Consider the following 22,278-nt stretch of genomic DNA (forward strand, 5'->3'; position numbering starts at 1 on the left):
TTTCAAGAACAAGTAGAATAAAATTAATGTATTATAGACCAGGTGAAGCTGGGTGCATATAAAATAGGGTTTGTACTGAGTGTCTTGAGATAGGCCTACAAAATGTTTCCACATATATGTAAATAAAGGAACAAAAAGACACAAAGCAGTATACATCAGGATCTTATTAATTAAAAATCTATAATTTCATTAAGCAAGTAGAAAATAGTAAAAAGAGGAAATGTAATTATTTGTGGCCCCTCTTCTATATAACAGATATTTAACATAAATTAACCTGTTCAGTTCTTAGAATAATTCTGCAAATTATGTGTCATTTTCATTTTATTAATATAAAATATTCAATTTAAAGAAATTAAGTAACTAGGCCAAGCTTTACTCATTTATTCGACGTTATTTCAGGAATTTGGACAACATCAATGGACAAAAACATACAAAAAGCTCTTCTTTAATTGAGTTTATATTTTAGCTAGGAAAAAGAAGCAACAAATACATGAATAAACTGTATCATTTTCTAGGAGGTATTAAGATTAACAAGAGAAAAAGCATGTAAAAAAAGACTTAGAATTCCTTGGATGGGGGAATTTTCACTTTAAAAAAAAATATGTTTTCTTTATTGATTTTAAAGAGAGAGTAAGGGAGAGGGAGAGAGAGATAGAAACATTGATGAGAGAGAACACTGATTACCTGCCTCCTGCATGCCTCCTATTGGGGATCAGGCCCACAACCTGGGCATGTGCCCTGACCAGGAATCAAATCAGCGATCTCTTGGTGCATGGGTTGATGCTCAACCACTGAGCCACACCGGCTGGGCAGACCTTTTCACTTTTAAATAATATTTGCTAACTCTCTGTGAGAGGGTAATATCTGAGAAAAAACTTACAGTGATGGAGTTAGACATGTGGCTCTCTGGGGGTGAGTATTTTAGGCAGAAGGAACAGCTGGAGTAAAAACCTAAGATGGACTCCTGTCTAGCACAGGCCTGTCAGAGAAGCAGCAATGTGGCTGGAACAGAGGGAGCAAGGGTAGGGTGAAGGAGGGAAGAAAGCAGAATTATTGGGGGGGGGGGCATAACACTTGGGACCATGTAGACCTTGTGAGCACTCGGGTTTAGAATCTGAGTGAAATGAGGATTGCTGTGTTCTGGGCTGAGGAGGGACATAATCTGACACGTGGCGTGTTTGAAAGGTATCTGGCTTCTGTGTTGAGAATACTAGAGGATGGTAGGAGCAGCAGAGAGGGCAGGGAGAGCCACCAGGAAGCTATTGCAACACCCCAACTTAGAAACGGTGCTGGTTTGGTCCAGGTTAGTTGCAGTAGAAATACTGAAAAGTAGTGGGATTCTGAATATAATTTGAGAGTAACAGGGTTTCCTTACAGATGAGATGTGGGAAGAGAGAAATCAAGAAAAACTTCTAGAGTTTCGGCCTGAGCAATAAGATGGAAAGAGTTGCCATTCACTTAGAAGCTGAGGGTGGAGCAGAATTTGGGAAGAACATTAGTTCCATTTTGGATATGTTTAGTTTGAAATGATTATTAAATGTGCAAGTGGAATGTTGAGAAGGCATTTAGACATATGAGTCTAGAGTTCTGGATAAAGGTCTAGTCTGGAGAAATAAATTTGGGAGCCATTAACATGGTATTTAAAGCCATACGACTGGATGAAATTACTAAATGAGTGAATGCAAATACAGAAAAAGTCCAGAAAGCAGATTGACATTCCATAGAACTACAGAAAATACATTATTTCATGACATTTGGAAACTTCCCCGTTGAAATTATGACATAAAACAACCATTATCTTCATAGAAAATATTTAAAAGTCTTAACTTCACAGCCTCACAGGCCTGAAAGAGGTAATTTTAGGTCTTTAACTGTCTTTCCTAATCTTTGGGTCAAAAACCAAAACCAAACCAAACTCAAATCCATTCAGAAATTGGAAATGTTTTTCTTATGATTATTCTAATTCTCCAAAAGAGTATCTTTAGGTGGCATAGTTAGAGAGAATACCAGGAAAAGTGAACAAGTTAATTTTAGATAATTTCGGCATAGGAGTTCTTCTAACTACATGTGTCCCTAAGATTTTGGAAGTACGTTTATTTCATTACGTGAAACTGAATGTTCAGTTATTCCAAACTCTTAATAATTCTTTGATTTCATGAAAACTAAGTTTAGATTTTCTTCAACTTCTAAAGTTGAGGACTTTGGTTGCATAGAACTTATTATTTTATCCTCCTTTACATAACCTATTCTCCAAAATTTATATCTTATAAAATTTAGATGATCAATATATTCATTTCTTCTTTGTGTATCTTTAAAAATCAAATTCATATCCTGATCCATTTTGGAGTCTCCAAAAAAGAACAGCTCTTCAAATTACTAATCTTAGGGAGCAGTCTCTCATACAACTTATAGAACTTGGTTACACAGTCCCCCATTTATGTTGGTCTGAATTGTGATTCTTCATCTTTACAATGATGCAAAGGCAATACATATTCAGTAGCAATGATACTTAGAATTTTGAATTTCAGTCTTTTCTGGGCTAGCGATATGTACTCACCCATGATGTGGGCAGTGGCAATGAGCCGCCGCTCTCTGTCAGCTAGGCAATCACCAGGGTAAACAACCAATACTCAACTGTGTACTCTGTTGCCAGTATTTTTTGTTTTGTTTTGTGTTTTCACACCCCATGATGTCTACAAAACATCCATCTGTGTTTCCTATTTCTGGTGAGAAGAGGCAGGTAATTACTGTATACAAGGAATGCTCCCTTCTCCCCATATTATATAGGTTGAAAAATGTATTAGTGGATACTTCTGTAGGTTCCAAACACAGTGCTAAGTGATGCTCACCTGAGCCCATGCTTTCTTAATAATAAACATACAAACAAACAAACAAAACAATTAGGCGCAAAGTCAAGAGATAACAGGAAAGCTGTCTGTTATCTAAGAGCTGCATACCCAACTGAAGGACCAAATTATAAACAATGACAATGAACAGGTTGCTAGAGAAAGCTAAAATCATATCTAGTTCAGGAGTGTAAAATCAGACTCAGTTCCATTCAAGATATGTAACACCAAGCGTATCCCTTAATACATCTGAGCTTCATTTTCTACATCTGCAAAATGGGAACGAAGACATAAAACTTGCCCAAGAAAGAATGTTGTGAGGACCAAATGAGACAATGTAGTGAAAGGATTTTGAAGCCATAAAGTTCTGTGCACATGTTAATTAGTTAACAAATGGTGAAACATTACCTGTATGATTATGGCCTTAGTCATTTTGACCAATTTAAGATGCTTAGAAAGGCCAGGCTTTTAGAGATTAGAAATAAAACTCAGAGATTAGGTGAGATGCCAGGAGTCGAGGCAAATGAAATCACAGAGACTGTAGGTTGTCCGTTTTGGTCCAAGAAGGTCATTTGTTTGTTGTTCTACTGTTCTGTTACTAGCAGTTCAAAGGTGACCCTAAAACTATTCCAGCTCCTGGAAAGGTTTTTTTCTTCGGTACCAACACTGTCCTTATCTGACCCCCCGTCCTCAACGTCTTCAGTGCCCTAAAGTGGGGACTGCATTTCTTCTGCTCCAACACCTTTGCAGTGCCTGGAGGGAAGGTGCTGTGACGTCCCTCCGCGCTGGGCAGGGATACCTGTTTCCGCCCCCCGTCCCGCCTCCCTGCTGTCCCCGGCTCCCGGCGCCGCGGCCCGCGGTCCCCGCAGCGACCCCGAAGGCGGCTGCGGTCACCGGCAGCGGCGCGCACGGCGCAGGCTCCGCCACCGGAGCAGGCGCGTCAGCTGAGCTCGGCGGTGGCGCGGGCGGCGGGGACGCAGCTGCCCCCGCTCTGCGCCCGCCGCACCCCCAGCAGCCACCGCCGTCTGGGCCCCGTTCTGCCTCGTCCTGGCCTGGCGGCTGGAGGCGGGGGCGCCGAGGGTACGTGTCCGGGCTCCACCGAGGAGGGAAGCGCTGGGGAGGACGGGGTGGGCGGTGCGAGGTCTGGGGACCGGGACACACGCCTCTGCGGGAAGCCTCGGTCAGCCTGGCGTGGTGGGGCACCGGGCGCACTGCGGCGTGCAGGGGGGAGGCGAGCTCTGCCCTGCGAGGGGACAGGGGCGCGGGGCGGCTGCAGCCGGGCCACCGATGCGGCGGCGTCCGCGGACACGCTTGGGATGGAGGGACGCCGAGGGCCGGGGACCATGAAGGAACGCGTTTGCGGGAGGGCTCCTGGCGTCGTTTCTGAAGATCCCCAGTCACTGCAGCTGTCCCCTCTGAAAGGTTGGAGGTGAAGGCAGAGAGTGGTGCTGCAGTTCTCTCGGCCTGTTCACCCCGTTAGGACGGCCCTTGTGTTTTCTTGGGGAGGGATGTGAAGGGGGGAGAAGTACCTGCTGCTGTGGGCAAAGGTATCTGGAAGTAGATGCCACGGTGGGATGGGGGCAGGGAGCATCCGATGCTGCAAGTTGACAGAGGAGAAATGCTGTTGGCCTGATAAGCACCCTCCGTTCTCTTCATTGTGAAGGACCTGGCTTGCTTTAGGGGGAGTAAAGGATAAATCTGAGAAAATAATTCTGGGGGGCAAGGGAGATGAAAAACATGACTTAGGAGAAGCACATTTATAAGGGTCAGATGGGAATTAAGTTAATGTGAAGGGATATGATAGGTCTCTCTCTCTCTGCAGCAAACAGTGAAGGAGAAACAATTTATGGTTTGGAAATGAAAGATGCAGAAGAGGTTTAAATATGTGTTAGCAGAGGCTTAAAGTTTTGTTGTTTTTTATACATCAGACACGGGCAAGAATGTAATTCTCATTTCAGCATGGAGAATGTTATTAAAATATGGCTAAGAAGATTATTTGGAAGAGTCAGGCCCTACTTGCTATTTCATTTTATATAATGTTACCTAGAATTTTGGAGTCAGAAATCATCTTTGGGTAATAAACATTAGTATCAAGCAAGCAGGAAAGCCAGAAAGCTAATTTAAATCCATATGCATGGGGGGGGGGGGGGAGCTTGCAAATTTAGTGTGCATAAAAAAACAAAACAATGAATTTAGAGTGTGAAACTCTGATACTAATTTTTTCTTATATTTCTGTCACTTTTTAATACTTAAAATCATCTTACCTTTAATTAGTTTTATTGTTTATGGAAAGTATACATGCAAAATTAAAACAATATAAAAATTTAAAAAGGAAGTAAAAGTTACTTCAAATGTAATAGCATGAGATAACCATTTTAATATTGTGTTAAACATCCTTCCAGATATCTTTCTAAACATAGATTGATATATTGTGCAAATCAATATTAATTTATAATTTTTTATAATTATAGAATTCAAAATATTACATGGTTATCTTTTATACCTCATTAGGATTTTATTTCCTACCATTATTTAAACTAACTTTTACTGCTATATCATCACAAACTATATAGTGAACTGTAACCACCTAGGAATGAGCACTGAAGATTTGATGCACAAATGTCCATTGGGTAGTAATGATCATACTCCTTAAAGAGTCAGATAGTTAATCATTTGCTTCATAAATGTAAATGTTTTCTTGTTCTTTCTTGTAGATCCAGCTCCTGAAATTTAACTTATCAAGATGAAGTTTTTACTGGCAATTGCCTTTTTTATTTTAATTTCCTTGTGGGTTGAAGAAGCCTATTCTAAAGAGAAGTCTTCAAAGAAGGGGAAGGGGAAAAAGAAGCAGTATCTATGCCCATCGTACGTTCTTCATGCCTTATATTCTCATATGGAGAAATGTTATTGCATTTTTAATACAAGTAAGGTGGTTTATTGAAACACATAGTAGAACCTTTCATATCAGAATATGCACTCATTTGTTTTATAGGTAGAAAATATAGGCTGAAGAGAGGTTTAGAATGTGAATACTAATTCCCAGTATTAAAGGTAAAGTTTATAAAGTTTTATTTATGCCCTGGGCTTAAAAATCTATACATCTTTTATAAAAATAGAAAAAAAGTTACTCTTCTTTCTTACCTTAAATGTGTAACTTTAATTGGATACTAAAATTGCATGGTTTGAACAAATACCAGTTCAAAAGTTGATACTTTAAAAATACTCCTAAAAATAAATATTCATTAAAGATTTTAAAGTCTATTTAGCTTATATTGAGGTATGGCACAAGAAAATTCACAAGGTGGATCAGTTTCTATTTCAATATATTTTTTGGTAAAGGACTTATATTAGGAAATTAAGGTATTTCTAAAAAAAAAAAAATATGCCATTAAATTTGGAGTTACATGTAAAAACAAATCTAAATACCAATGAACCATTCATCCCCCCAAAAGAAACCCACAAAGTTTTGTGGTTTATACTTTTTTTAAAATAAGAGAGGTTAATATAACTGCTACAAAACAACAAATACCATCTAATAGTAAGAGCAATTGAACAGTAAGTATATCCATAAATAACTTCCACAAAATATAATATGCTTTTAGGTAATAATGTAACATATGCAGTGATCTGGAATAAAAATTATATTGCTGTTTTAAGTCATTTTTCAATTAAGATTTCTTAAATGCCATGTTCATCCTGAGTAATATTATTTCATCATCATCATTATTTAAATGTAAATTATTATAGTTTTATAAATGTTCTATAAGAGATCTTAAGGTACATTTAGGGAAGTATATTTAGTAAAGAAAGGATATTAGAATTGGTATTTTGGAATGGATATTTGAGTATTTGAGACTAAAAGTCTGGAGACAGTATCATAATCCACATGAAGTCTAGCATTAGATTAAGTTCCCTATTAGGAAATATCTCCTGGTTTTCAGCTTTAATAGCCCTGCTTATTCTAGTGCAATACAATCTGATGTCAGGGCCAGATATCTGAGTGTGTGATGGGATGGCCCTGAGTTATATACAAGTGCCTCTCCTTGGCTATCTGCCCAACTGGGTTATGAAGTGTCTGAGGGGGGCAGGTTCAGGAATAACCATCATCACTATCAACTATCACTACTTTTCACTGTTAGAGTTTTTGTGTCGCAATCAGGAGATTAACATTTTATGGAACTGCACAATGTCAGGCCTTACTTTTCCCAAGTGAAAGGACATATTCTCATGTTTTAGGTAGTCTCTATATTGACCTTTTTTATTTGATGAGTGTTGACATATTGACACAAACTGTTGTATATGTCTTGTAGTTATGGTAATTCTGTGTGGGGATCAAGTCATCTTTGATCAATTTTTTTATATGAGAAAGCTGATAGGACTCTTGAATTCCTCCCCCAGCCCCATTAAATATCATGAATCAAAGAGCTCTGAAGATGGCATCAGCAAGCCTTATAACTATCATATATCTCACAAGAGTCTTTAGAGGACATTCTGTGCCTTTTCAGAACCACAATATTAAAATTGCCTGTATATACCTATGGTGTCTATAATTATTTAAAGTTAAATCTAGTAAATAACAAGTGAAACAATGAAAGTTCTTTATTGGTAAATATGGAAATCTTCAAGTGGCAGGCCCTACATGTACCTGGTAAGCCTTATCACAGTACTTTTGATACGTTGAGTAATGAATGACATTTTATCTTTGAAATGTTCCACTATACAGTGATACCTCGGTTCTCGAACATAATTCGTTCCAGGAGGACGGTCGAGAACCAAATTGTTCGAGAACCGAAGCAATGAAACCCAATAGGAAATAATGGAAACTGGATTAATTCGTTCCAAGCCCCAGAAAATGCCTATTTACTGGCCTAATTTGTATATAATATGTAGAAAAACATAAGTCTCAACAAGACATAAAAGTGTACAGTATGTCTAAGGGTTAAATTCAGTGTAAAGCGTGACTCTCTCCACAAAGCGTGACTCTCTCCCTGCACTCACACTGATGACGCCAGCAAGGCGCGCTGGGCCGAATGAACGCCATTCGGCTCATCTCGGAAGTTCGAGTTCCAAATATTTGTTCGGATTCCGAGACAAAAGTTTCTCGAATCTCCTGGTCAAATACCGATTTGGTCGAAAGTCAAGGCGTTCGAGAACCGAGGTATCACTGTATTTTAAATTATCATTTATTTTTTATAATTATGAGACTAGATAAACCTTTACTAGTAGTTACCATGATGATGCTGCCAAAACTGACTTACTAAAAAGTAAATGTATCTTAGAAAATTAGATATGCATTTTGAGGGTTGAACATTTCATTAAGAACTTTTATTTTATTATTACTGAATTGTAAACTTAAGAAGACTACAGTTTTCTCTAGCTACGATTGGATCTATTATATCAAATTTCTTTGAACATCCAGATTAAGAATCTCAGTTCTAATAATGTGCTATGAGAGGACATGCAAAGAATGATATAGTTTGCCCATCTTGTTAAGTTGATTAGATATAAAATATCTGAAGATTACAAGACTTGTTAATTAGGTACAGACTCTCATAATACTTCTCAATATGGTGAAATTCCTGTCCAGTGCCCGTTGATTTATTTGAAGATTTTAAAAGTAGTTTACGAAGTAATGGGGTTGTGTAGACATATGCGTTAATGTGTTCTTTAAGTGTAGCGAACATGAGCAAAATGTCCCATTTTATTGTTACAACAATATTTTCTCCAAAGACAGTTCATAAAGAAAAATGTTTTAAAATATAAAAGAAATAAAGTACCTGGGGTCCTTAATATTCTAAGGTATAATTTTCATGTTGAGTTTGAATCATATAAACTTTTCCTGGGTCTTTACTATTTTTTTAATACATTTTTTCAGATGTTATCAAATCATAAATATATGCTATTATTCATTATTTTTGGTGTTTAAATGAAACAACAGTATCACATTGACAAACTAGGTGATAAATTTGCTTTAAATTTTTAGAGAAATTTAATATCTATTAATAAATAAGAAATAAACTTTAAATTAGAAAATAGATTTTAGAATCAGTCCCTGGACACAGCTTCCTATTTTATAGCTTTACCTGATTTTGACCTTAATCTTTTGGCCTTTCCTCTGATTTTATAAACATTCTGAGTGATTTTGTCCAAATATATGGCCATAACCACCATCTAGTCACTATTAACTCCTAAGTTTCATGTCCTGCACAGACATCTCTGAGGAATGTCACGGTATAGACCCAACAACTCTACCTGACTGTCCTATCTTGACCTCAGACTCAACTTAAAATGGTAGAACCTGAGTTCAGAAATGCCCCTCACCACTCCCAATTCAGTGTTTTGTTTCCCAGCAAATCATAGCACTGTCTTCTTTGCCATTCAAACAAAAATCCTGGGGATCACCTTAGACTTCCTCTTTCTATTTTAGCTTCTCAAATTCAGTAGTCACCAAGATTTCTCAATCCAGATTCTTTCCTGTCATTGGAATATGTCCTTCATGTTCATTCCCAGGTGGATACTGCTTTATTTACCTCTCTCCATCCTTTTTGGTGAAATCTTTGTCTCCCTGTTACTTATCTTCCTCCATCATTTTATATTTCACACTGACACTAGAGTGCATTTCCTAAGTCTTCGATATAGTCAATTAATTCTAATGCATAGCATCCTTAAAGGGACTCCATAGCTTTCTGAATAAGGTCCTGATTTCTTGGCTGAATTGGCCTTTGACATCCCAGCACTATCCTTCCTTCCCAGCCCCCTTCCCAACCCAACCCAACTCAACCTCCACGAGTCAAGTCTTACACACACTTGCTCTTTCCCACCTTTGTTAGTGTTGTCCCTTTAGCTAAAATGTCAATGTTCTCCTATCTTTAGTTAACTCCCACCTTAGTGGTCTTGTCCAAATCGATGGTTGTAAATACCGTTTATTTACTGTTGACACCTAAATCTATGTCTGGCCTAGACCTTTCTGAAGAGCATCACACCCATACATCTAGCATTTTAATCTGACTGTCCCTTAATGATCTCAAACTCAACTCAAACTCTATTATCTCGTTTGGGAATCTTTTCCTAATTCTGATAGTCTGATTTAGATAAACACACTCTGTGCCTCCACAGTACTTGCCTATCATATTTATAATACTGTATGGTACTCATCAGTTGTAATTGCCTGCTTTCTCCAGTAGGTTGAAAGTTTTTGAGAGAAGTGTCTTATTGAATTAATCACTAAAGATCAGCATTACACACACACACACACACACACACACACACACACACACACACAAACATTTGTTTAAAGAGTGAATAAAACTCTGGCTGGTTTGGCTCAGCAGTTAGAGCATTGGTCTAACCAAAGTGTTGCAGACTCGATTCCCAGTCAAAGGCAGGTACCTGGGTTTCAGATTCGATCCCCACCCTGGTCTGGGTCCTGTGGGAGGCAATCAATCAATGTGTCTCTCTCACATCGATGTTTCTCTCTCTCTCTCTCTTCCCCTTCCTCTCTATCTAAAAATCAATGGAAAAATATCCTTGGGTGAGGATTAATAACAACAAAAAATGAATAAAAACCTAAATATCTTTGGCTCTTATAAGTTACTATATCTGGGTTGGTTAAGGCACTTACTTGAAAATAACTTATACAATCCCTATGGACAATATTTTAGAAATATGGTCTCAATATTAAAACTAGATAAGTTAACAACTGAGGAAATTAGTGGAACCTCTTCAACCTGGCTGACGTTTCCTGGTGAAATGTTGGCCTTGTGTTCAACATTTCATCAACGACTAAAATAAGACCTTACATAGGAAACACTCATCCAAACTGAGAATATATATATACCCATATATTCAGAAATAAATTTTCTGAATCATAGAATATAAGAATATTAAACTTTAGAAGATATGGGCAGTTTTCCCAACTCTACTCCCATCATTCATGTGTGAGAGTTCCAGTTGCTTTGCATCCTTCTCAAAACTTGATATTATCAACAGGCATTTTCATTTTAGCCATCTGATGTGGGTAGAAGATATCATATTGTGATTTTAATTTGCATTTCTCTGATGATTAATGTTGCTGAGCACCTTTTCATATGTATATTGGACTTTTAGTTATAACTGCAAAGTGCTCACTTTTTTAAGTGTCTGTTCATTTTAAAAAATCAATTTTCTTTTCACTTTTGATATGTAGTTCTTTATACATTCTAGAGAGAATTCTTTGTCATATATATGTACTACAAATCTCTTTTCAATTTTTGTTATGCATTTTAACTTTCTTAACAGTGTCTGTTGATGAACTAAAGTACTCATTTTTAATGAAGTCTGAGGCCGGTTTGACATACTAATCTTTTTTTAATGCTTTTGAGTTTTATTTAAGGACTATTTCTCTACTCCAAGGTAATGAAGATAATCTGATTTTTTCTCCCTAAACACTTTATTATTTTAGGCTTCACATTTAATTCTATAATCCACTTCAATTTATTTTTTGTGTGTTTGAGGTGGGATAGGGTCAAGACTCATTTGTAAAAGCAGCCCATTGATTGACAAGCAGTACTTGACTAAAATGCCGTTGTGTCATCATTGTAAATCAGCTGCTTGCTTCTCCCTTCTGTCTTTCTGGTCTATTACTACCCACCTGTGTCAGTAGCACACATTTTCATTACTCGAGCAGAATGCCTGCATGTCCTCTAGCCTTGTTCTGCAGTAGTACCTTGGCCATCTTGGGTCCTTTGCATTTCCTTATGAATTTTAGAACCCACTACTCTGCTTGCATATATCTAGACCCAAAATGCTGGGATTTATATTGCCATAGTTTTGTTAGCCTAAAAATAAGAAGCCTATGTGAGAGGTACCACTGTTTATTTGAGGTCACAAAAGTGCAGCTGGGGGCAGAGATTCAGGCAGAAACTAAAACTGTGTCCTGATCGCAGAAGGAAGGACTTTTTTAAAATGAGAAAATGGAAAGAAATGATTACATGAATAGAGGAAAGGAATTTCCATTTGTGTTAACAAACTGAGTCACTCTCTGGCTATACATGACAGGCTACTGATTCTGTCTTCAGTGGGAATGTCCATAATCCACAGTTCTTGTGGTTAGGAGGCCTGCTTTCCTGATAGTATTACAAATAATTATTTATAAGACAATGTTGCCTTGGCCCAGTGCAGAGGTATTTCACCCAGTTCAAACATTCCAAGGGTTCAAGGACCAAGACTTGTAAGCAGTTCCTCTGGGATGGTTGCACTAGATCCATTTTAAAATAGTTCCACTTACATCAACTTTTCATAATATAGACTTCGTTTTGTTTCTCATTTGTATTCAAACATTAAATCAAACAGTAAACAAGAAAAAGAATCACACACGGGGACAAGGCAAAGCAAACAAACTAGTTAGGAAATGAAGATATTTACCATGACATTGGAATAACCACTTTTTCTTAAATGTGGCTCGACCTGGATAATGGCTATTTAAAACCGTATCAAATACAAACCGTAGCGCTGAGCAGAATTCTTTAAGGAATGAAAACTAGGGACTTTTAAATTCTTATCCTGTGGCCAATTAAGCTCCATTGGATGCAAGTGTTTTTGTGTGTTTTGTTTGCCGGTATTTTCCCAGAGCCTAGAAAAAATGCCTTGCTGTGGTCGTCACTTGTTAAATATTTGTTGAATGACTCACCAAATATTTGTTGAATACTACATGTGTATTATATTCAGAATTTGTAGTTCTATTTAAATAAGAGTTTTGTGAGGAAGAAATAGTTTCAACTCTTGAAAATTTACATTTAAGGAAGCTTCCCCCCTCCCCCCTGAAAAATAATGCTAACAAAATACAAGTGATAGATGATATTAATCATGTCATTAATCATTTGATAAGTACTGGATATGATATCATAACACCTTTAAAAATAAATTTTAAAATTAGTCACATTCATTTCTTTTTAGTTGCTTTTTTTTTCTTTTAATCCTCACCCGAGGCCATTTTTCCATTTTTTGTTCCGATAGAGTGGGAGGGAGAGAGAGAGAGAGAAACATCGACGTGAAAGGGACACATCAAGTGGCCGCCACCCGCACAACTCAACCAGGGCTGGGACAAACTGCAACCGGAGTTTGTGGGAACTGAACCCGGCTCTCTCTGGACCGCAGGCCGAGGCTCCAACCGCTGAGCCAAACCAACCAGGGTTCTTTTTAGTTGCTTTTAAGTTTCTGAATTGTTTTAAAATACAGTGCAGTATATTTCAATTTTTATCCTCAAGGTGCTCATTTAAGAACTGTTATATTTGGGCAGATACACAAGAAAATTGCTCTGGATTGTTAGCTCGAAACTTTAAGGAGGGCACTGAAACTGAGGCGGTTTCCTTTGGGGCACATGCTCCTCCTGTGCTGCCTCCTCCCTCTGTCCCTTCCTCTGAGGGAATGAGCTCGCCCTCCATCCATCATCTAGACCTCATGGACTCCTATTTGGGGGAGGGGAGAATCTTAAATTGGGATTCACTTTTTCTCACTCCACTGGATCTTTCATAACGCACTGGTGCTTGACATGGCAGACTCACATACAGAACATTCAGCCTGTCTCTGAAACCCATGTCACCAGTGGCTCTTCTTCCTGTTCTAGAGTTCATGTCATCAAACTTTTCTTTTGGGGGGGAGTGTAAAAGTGGATTTATTTCATTAATTTTCGAAGTTGAAGTATTTAGGGGCTGGGTCCAGTCACAATTCATCCTGCTGGTGTTGATTTATCTCTTCAGGTGCCAGATTCTCCTTAGAAGAAAGCCAAGAAATTAAATTTTATTTCCAAACAATAGCTATGCACATAGTCCAAGGAAACAGCCATTTGGTTTAGTGAAAAAGAAAAAAAGAAAAGCAAGCAAACTAATTTTTTTTTTCTAAATTAAAATGAGCTATAACTTCAGTTAAAACTCACTGACTATTTATATATATATATAGATACATACATATATATACATATACATATATATACATATACATATAGTATGGCTTTTCTTTTTTGAGGGTTGTCACGGGATGTTGCTTTTAAATTTAAAAACTTTTATTGTGGTATGAGTACTTAACATGAGATCTGCCCTCTTACAGATTTTTTAGTCTACATTACAGTGTTTTTTGTTTGTTTGTTTGTTTTTTGTAGGCACAATGTTGTAGAGTGGATCTCTAAATTTATTCATCTTTACATAACTTAAATTTTACCTATTAATGAACAATTCCCATGTCCCCTCACTCCAGCCCACCACCGTTGAATTCTCTGCTTCTATGAGTTTGACTATTTTAGATTCCTCATCTAAGTAGGATCCTGCAATATTGGTGCTTCTGTGATGACTTATTTCACTTAGCATAATGCCATCAGGGTCCATCCATTTTGTTGCATATGGCAGGATTTTCTTTTTTAAGGGTAAATACTATTCCAGTATATGTATATACCACATTTTAAAAAATCCATTGGCCCAGTTACACAAGCCCGGCCTCCCGAACAGCAGCTTCTCGGCTTAGGTGTTTCTGCCCAGGGAGAGCGGTCAGTCCCGAGCCCGGCTCCAGCAATGGCCTTTCAAGTCTACAGAGAGTGCTCATCAGTGACAGCCTGGACCCTTGCTGCCGGAAGATCCTGCACAGTGGAGGGCTGCAGGTGGTGGAGAAGCAGAACCCGAGCAAAGAGGAGCTGATAGCTGAGTTGCAGGACTGCAAAGGTCTGATTGTCCGCTCGGCCACCAAGATGACCACTGATGTCATCAACGCAGCAGAGAAGTTCCAGGTGGTGGGCAGGACCGACACGGGGGTGGACAATGTGGACCTGGAGGCCGCCACGAGAAAGGGCATCCTGGTCATGAACACCCCCAATGGGAACAGTCTTAGTACTGCGGAGCTCACCTGTGGGGTGATCATGTGTCTGGCCAGGCCGACTCCCCAGGCGACGGCTTCGATGAAGGATGGCAAATGGGACTAGAAGTTCATGGGCACCGAGTTGAATGGAAAGACCCTGGGAATTCTTGGCCTGGCCATCCGGATGCAGTCCTTTGGGATGAAGACTGTAGGGTACGACCGCATCATTTCACCAGAGGTCTCGGCGTCCTTTGGTGTTCGGCAGCTGCTCCTGGAGGAGATCTGGCCTCCCTGGGCCTTCATCACTGTACACACCCCTCTTCTGCTCTCCACCACAGGCCTACTGAACGACAACTCCTTCGCCCAGCGCAAGAAGGGGGTGCGCGTGCTGAACTGTGCCCGCAGAGGGATCGTGGGCGCAGGCGCCCTGCTGCGGGCCCTGCAGTCGGGCCAGTGCGCCGGGGCCACGCTGGACGCGTTCACCACGGGACCGAGCCGCGGTGGTCATCAGCTGCCCCACCTGGGTGCCAGCACCAAGGAGGCCCAGAGCCGCTGCGGGGAGGAGATCGCTGTCCGGTTCGTGGACATGGTGAAGGGCAGAGCCCTAGGGTTGTAAATGCCCAGGCCCTTACCAGTGCCTTCTCTCCGCACACGAAACCTTGGATTGGTCTGGCGGAAGCTCTGGGGACCCTGATGCGAGCCTGGGCTGGGTCACCCAAAGGGACCATCCTGGTGGTAACTCAGGGCACATCCCTGAAGAATGCCCGCAACTGAGTTAGCCCTGCAGTCATTGTCGGCCTCCTGAAAGACGCTTCCCATCACGCGAACGTGAACTTGGTGAACGCCAAGCTCCTGGTGAGAGGCTGGCCTCAACGTACCCACCTCCCATAACCCTGCTGTGCCGGGAGAGCAAGGATTCCGGGAAGGCTTCCTGAGTGTGGCCCTGGCAGGACCAGGCTGCGGGCTTGGTCCGGGGCACCACACCTGTGCTGCAGGCACTCACGGAGCTGTCTTCAGACCAGGAGTGCCTCTCCGCAGGGGTCTGCCCCTGCTCCTGTTCCGGGCTCAGCCCTCCAACCCTGCCATGCTGCCTCCCATGATTGGGCTCCTGGCAGAAGCAGGCGTGCAGCTGCTGTCCTACCAGACCTCGGTGGTGTCGGATGGGGAGACGTGGCACATCATGGGCAGCTCCTCCCTGCTGCCCAGCCTGGACGCCTGGAAGCAGCTCGTGACCGAAGCCTTCCAGTTCCACTTCTAACCTTGGGGCTCACCAGGTCCAGCCTCAGGGCCTTTGTGGTCAACACTGAGAGGTCACATTCCTGAGGCTGACACTGCTTATGTGGTCTGACCCCTGTAGCCCGGCAATTACCACCTTATAAAGAGCCCACCCCCATACAAAAAAAAATATAAAAATAAAAATCCATTCATCTGTCATTGGACATTTAGGTTGTTTCTACATGTGGGTGGCTATTGTGAATTGAGTGACCGCTGGCGGGCACCACTGGCATACAGATACAGGGAGGAACTGGGGTTTATGCCTAACTGCTGTGCACTAATGGGGTGAAATTGGAGCTCTGAAGAATTCTGCTTGTTCCAAAAACTGTTTGTTCTCTGTAGTCCCCAGTGGACTGGCATGTACTGGGCCTCATCGTTGCTCAGGAACAGGTGAAACAGAACTCAGTCTCTAGGGTAGCAGCTAGAAAAGCTGGGATGTTACATGTGGGCTCAGACCCTTTCCCTCCTCAGGGAGAAGCTGGGAGCTCAGGGTGTCCTCTGGATTGTATTGTGCTGTGCAGTTCTGGGCGTGGGGTTATGGGAAAGAGTGTCTCCTCTTTCCCTACTGGTTTCATTGCAGCCAGTTGGCGACAGAAGCCTCTCTTCTAGTTTCTGGATTTCTGACGAAGGGAATGGTGTGTCTGTGGGGAGAGGCAGGGTCCAGAGCTCCGTTTCATCTTGTTGAAGTCACTCCCAGTCAGACTTTTCAATAGATATAGTCCCTCATTCCATTTCCCTTCCCACTACTCACTATCCTATCCACCCCCATTTGGCTTCTGTCTCTTTCTCAGCTGGAAAACAGCTCTCCTTTTTGCCGAATCCCAATGAGAGTTTTCAGTTCTCATCTCAACCTTGCCATGATATTTGGTGCTGTTAATCAACCTTCCATAAAATATTCTTTTCCTGTAGTTCTGTTGACACATGCTTATAGATTTCTTCCTTCCTCTTAGGCAGTTTATTCTTTGTCTTAATTGTTCGTTTATTTATTTTTTCCCCTCTATGTTTTAATGCCATGGCCTTTTCTCACTGTAAATTTTATTTTCTAGCAAGTGACTGAGCACTGGAATCCTCTGAGGATCTTTTAAAATTCTGATCCTTGAACCTCAACTCAAACAAATTAAATATAGAGGTGGGGGGTGGTGCTTGGCATCAGAAGTTTGCAGAGCTTCTTAGGTGAATTCAGGGCACAGCCAAAGCTGAGAATCATTAGACAAATTCATCTGAACCCACAGTTTTATTTAATTAATTAATTAATTCATTTATTTTTAAGTCTCACCTGAGGATATTTTCCTATTATCTTCAGATAGAGTGGAAGGGAGAGAGAGGGAGAGAGGGAGAGCAAGAGAAACATCAATATGAGAGAGACACATTGACAAATTGCCTCCTGCACGACCCTAACCAGGGCCAGGGATGAACTGCAACCGAGGTACCTGCCCTTGATCGGAATTGAACCCGTGACTCATTCGTCAACAGGCTGACACTCTACCACTGAGCCAAACCAGCTAGGACTGAACACACAGTTTTAAATTCCAATTTCATATCAGAATAATCAACATTTGTGTTGGATTCTGCATAATCAGCACATCGCCCTGTTCATGGCATATATTCAAGCTCAAGAATTTTGTTAAATGAATTCAGGAATGACTAATGAAAAAGAGAAGAGTTGCATATACTGATAATTATATAAGTTTTTGTTCTTTAAGGGATCTTATTATTTAGCTGATGTTGTAGATTAAGTTCTCTCAAAGAGACTCTGTGATGAAGATTTACATACGGAGGGATTGTTTTTGGAGTAACACCTACGTGTGGGTGAGGAAAGCGGATTCAGACACAAGGACAAGGCAGCTGCACCTAAAGCATCAGTTGATGCCCCAGGGAGCTCTGAAGCTGGGCTGCCCTCTCAGCATTGTCTTTATTAGTAGAAAGGGACTTTTGTCCCCTGCATCCCCATAACAACCTTTTTAGATGACGGTTGCCTCCAGGGCAAGACACCTTCCTGCAGCTGAAGGTTATTCCAGAAGAGACACTTACACAGCCAGCATTCCTGGTAATAAATAGCCTCAGTTCTGAAGGGACCATCTGGGGGATTCAGCACCACAGCATCCACAACAGGTAGAGACAGATTATCAACTGAATGGGATTTTAGAGATCCCTTCATTTAAACCTTTGGTGTAAAAGTGAGGATACTGAGGCTCAGAGAGGGTGAGTGAATTGCCCAGTATCATGGGGGAATCTTACAGTCTGTCTGGGGCTAGAAAACCAACCAGTCTGTTGCCTGTTAGACAAGTGCTTCTTCAATTATACCCACACTTCATTAAGTGTGTTAGTGTGGGTTTATATTATTACCAGTTCAATTAGACCAGAAGAGAAACATTTTATATTTGTGCTATGCATGGAAAACTGAGAAAAGATAAGTACTATTCCAGCTTCAGGTAGAGCAGAATTAAAGGTATTACTGTGGATTTTTATTTACTGGGTCAGGATGCAATACTATTTCTGCAGAGTATGGAAGGAAATTGCACAGTAAATGTTTGGTTTGGATTGAGGTTTAAGTTTAATTCCTTATGACACGAGTTTCGTATTGAATTAACAAACCAATGAGAAGTAGTGAGAATGTATAGTGTTTTACACTGTTTGATAAACATACAATCTAAATAGAAGATACTTATAGTATTCATAGGACAAGTAATCTCACATGTGATAGGAAGTTAAGAAAGACCATAGCCTTTGATGAGATTTGGAAACAGCTAGTATCTAAATCCAGCATCTCTCCAAATAGATGTTTCTACTTTGTGAAAAACATTTTCCTTTGAGCCATGGATGATGTAATTGCATAATTGAAGTTAGACAAGATCTGAAAATGTTTCTACAGGATCCAAAAGTTCCTTAAGCCCAACTGGAGGGGATAAATAAAATGAATGTTGTGGAACCCTGTTCTTAATTATGATTCTTGGCCTATAATAACATGACATACTTTGCCACACACATACACATATACCCACAAACACATTCTTTTCAAATAAATATAAACTAATTAAAATCAACTAATCATGTAAAAGGTGTCTTTCACCATATTCATAAACCTGTTTACAATTTAATGTGTAAAAACAGAATGGAAAAAAATGCAGAAGCTGTCAAAAGAGGTAATAAAATATACTATAATGAGGAAAATATAAGACATATAACCCTTCAATGATCTGGATTCATAAATCACCACTGACTTAGTTTATTACTTGAATATGTAAATGTTTGTCTTTATATGGTTATTCGTCTGTCTGATTATCTAGAAGAGCATTTTCACTGCCCTAAAAATATCTGTGCTCTGCCTGTGCACCTCTCTCTTTCCCCTCTGCCCCATGTCTGGCAACTACTGATCTTTTCACTGTCTACAGTTTTGCATTTTCCAAAATGTTATAGATTTGGAATCATATAGCATGTAGTCTTTTCACATTGGCTTCTTTCACTTAGTGATAGTGTTCCTATTTCACCATGTCTCTCGTGGCTTGATGGTTCATTCCTTTTTTGTGCTGAATAATATTCCGTTGTCTGGAATATTTCTCCATTCATCTACTGAAGGACATCTTGGTTGCTTCTAGGTTTTGGCACATAGAAAGACATTGGTTATAAACATGTGTGTGCAGGCTTTTTGAGTAAACATTGTTTTCATCTCCTTTAGGTAAATGCCAAAGAGAAAGAATGCTGGATGAGATGGTTAAGAGTGTATGTAGTTTTGTAAGAAACCACCAAATAGTCTTTCAAAGTGGCTGTACCATTTTGCAGTCCCATCGGCAATGAATGAGAACTCCTGTTGCTCTTCATTCTCTTTTGTATTTGGTGTCAGTGTTCTGGATTCTGGGCATTCTAATCGGTGTGTAGTAGCATCTCATTGTTCTTTACTTTGCACTTCTCTGGTGACCTTGAACTTGGAGCATCTTTCATATGCTTATTTTCCATCTGTATGTTTTTTTCTTTGCTGAGAGGTCTGTTATGGGTTTGGGCTATCTGCTCTTTATCTTTTCCCCTATATACACTTTTTATTTTAGAACAGTTTTAGATATGTAGAAAAGTTGCCCAAAGAGTACAGAATTTGCAAATACCCTGCATTTTGTTTCCCCTACTATTAACATTTTACATTAGTGTATTACATTTTTATAATTAAAGAACCAATTTTGACACATTGTTATTAACTAAAGTCCATGTTTTATTGAGACTTCCTTAGTTTGTACCTAATGTGCTTTTTCTGTCCCAGAATCCCATTCAGGGTATTACATTATATTGGTCTTTATGCCTCCTTAGACTCTCCTTGTTTTTCATGACTGTGACAGCTTTGAGGTGGACTAGTCAGGTATTTAGTAAAACGTCACTCAGTTGGGATTTGTGTGATGTTGTTCTCATAATTAGAATGGGGGTATGTATTTTGGGGAAGCATGTATCTATATGGGTTCATGGATTTTATTTTATAGTTTGGAATATAACAATACAACTTTATTTTATTGCTCAAATCATTTCAGCTCCATCGGGAGCACTTTCCGTTGGCTTCTGTGTCCCTTTGCCATATTCTCAGCTTGCTTTTTTTTTTTTTATTTGTTTTGTTTTTCCCCTCCGAGCTTACTTCTTTCACTACAAGATACCTGGTTTTATTTTTTGAATCACCTCCTAGATGAGGATACCAGCATTTTGTTTACATGAAAGAGTTGTTTCTTAGCTTGTAGTCCATAGGTCCAGGAATGCTCAGCATTGCCAACTCTGTGTGTATTTTCCAGGGAAGAATGTAGCTCTTATCAGATTCTCAGCTGTGTCTGTAACCTAAAAAGGAGGTAAAGAATCACTGTCCTAAAGTAAAGAGGAGAAATAACACAACACACACATCTGACACACCTTGCTCTTCCTTGCTGCTGTGTGTTTCCTTCCTTCAGTTCACGTCCAGCCAAAAGCTCTGCAGTCTGGTGCCCAGTTTACTTGTGCTGACATATGCCATGCTGCACCCAGGCCCGAGAAGACCTTTGACCAATGTCACAGAATGTATAGCTCTTGGAAAAACAAAACAATCCCTTTGGGCTCAGATTCCTAGTGTGAGGGAGGAGAGTAAGACAACATATCATACACACCAGTTCTGCAATAGAACTGTGCAGTGTGGTCACTGAAGGGTCATGTAAAAATATGAATGTTCCACAGTTCATGGAAAACGGAGCTTTCCCCTTTGCAAAAAAAAAAATTCTGGAGTTTTCCTTTAGCGCTGGAAAACATTACATCATACAGCTATACAGCCTGATACATTCCTTGCATAACTTTACATATTAGTAATGACATTGGTTCAAGTTTAGGCAAGTGAACAAAAGAGTCCTGGTTGTAAAAAGGCTTTTGATATAAAACATTATTTTTTCTAGTCATTTGATCACATTGCCGGAGTAGAGTAAGTTATTTTTTTAAATTAATATCACATTTTCATGAAATAAATCCTGTTTTGTAATAATATCGTAATTGTTGATAGATTTCTTGAAATAAAACAAAATGGCATAGGCAGCTGGATAAAACATTGGACTGAGGTTCAGACTATGAAGAGTCTAATAGTGAAAGGCACTAAGGGTGCGACCTTGTTAATATCATTTAACTCTTCTTATTCCTGCTTATTTGGTATAAATAATACTGGTCTCTTTCCAAATTATAAAGTTATATACAGTAAAGTGCAGACATAGGTCAATATACTACATGTAAATTGTTTCAGTTCTTTGGAAGAAAGTGGCATAGGTATCTAGGCTCTTAAAATGTGTTTTAATCTTTAGAGATGACTTTAAAGTTATTTTAGTATTGACTAAGCAATGTATATGATTTTTAGGGAACGAAAGCCCCCAAATTTATGCATGTCAATATAAACTGCATGGGCTTTCACATGATTTTTAGAGCGTCTCTGAAATGCTAATATAAAGAAGGATGAACTGTTGATTAAATATTTATATCAGGTTATGTGCATCAGAGACATGAAAATACATATAGACACAAATAAGAATAAAGGGGCCTATAGCACATTTGATAGATTTCCTTTTTTATTTCAAGATATTTTTTTGTGAACCAACTGAGTTTTTGTTGTTAACAAACTATATAAATGTGTGTGTATGTATATATATGTATATATACACATATGTACATATGCATGTATATGTACATACACACACACACACATATATAGACTTTGGAGAGAAATACAAGCATTTGGAGATGGCTAGAGGGAAGAGTGACACTGAAATATTGGTAAAGGACAAATTCAGATTTTATAGGACTAGTGATTTTAAAGATTGGTAAGACTAATAGAACTTAAGGTATAATATAATATAGATTA

At 39.5% G+C, this 22,278-nt stretch overlaps 1 protein-coding gene and 1 pseudogene across 1 annotated transcript in view; both read left to right on the plus strand.

The window, feature by feature from the left end:
- The first annotated feature begins 3,779 nt into the window (after positions 1–3,779).
- Positions 3,780–22,278, plus strand: part of GLRB (glycine receptor beta) — a 54,612-nt gene continuing 36,113 nt past the window's right edge. Inside the window, exons 1-2 of the mRNA XM_036240311.1 lie at positions 3,780–3,938; positions 5,561–5,711. Of these exons, the coding sequence (XP_036096204.1) occupies positions 5,590–5,711 (122 nt within the window). The 5' untranslated portion in view covers positions 3,780–3,938; positions 5,561–5,589. The remainder of the gene's footprint in view (positions 3,939–5,560; positions 5,712–22,278) is intronic.
- Positions 11,984–15,924, plus strand: LOC118616450 (annotated as a pseudogene).

This window comes from Molossus molossus, unplaced genomic scaffold (genome assembly GCF_014108415.1).
Source record: "Molossus molossus isolate mMolMol1 unplaced genomic scaffold, mMolMol1.p scaffold_m16_p_4, whole genome shotgun sequence".
NCBI classification, from domain to species: domain Eukaryota; kingdom Metazoa; phylum Chordata; class Mammalia; order Chiroptera; family Molossidae; genus Molossus; species Molossus molossus.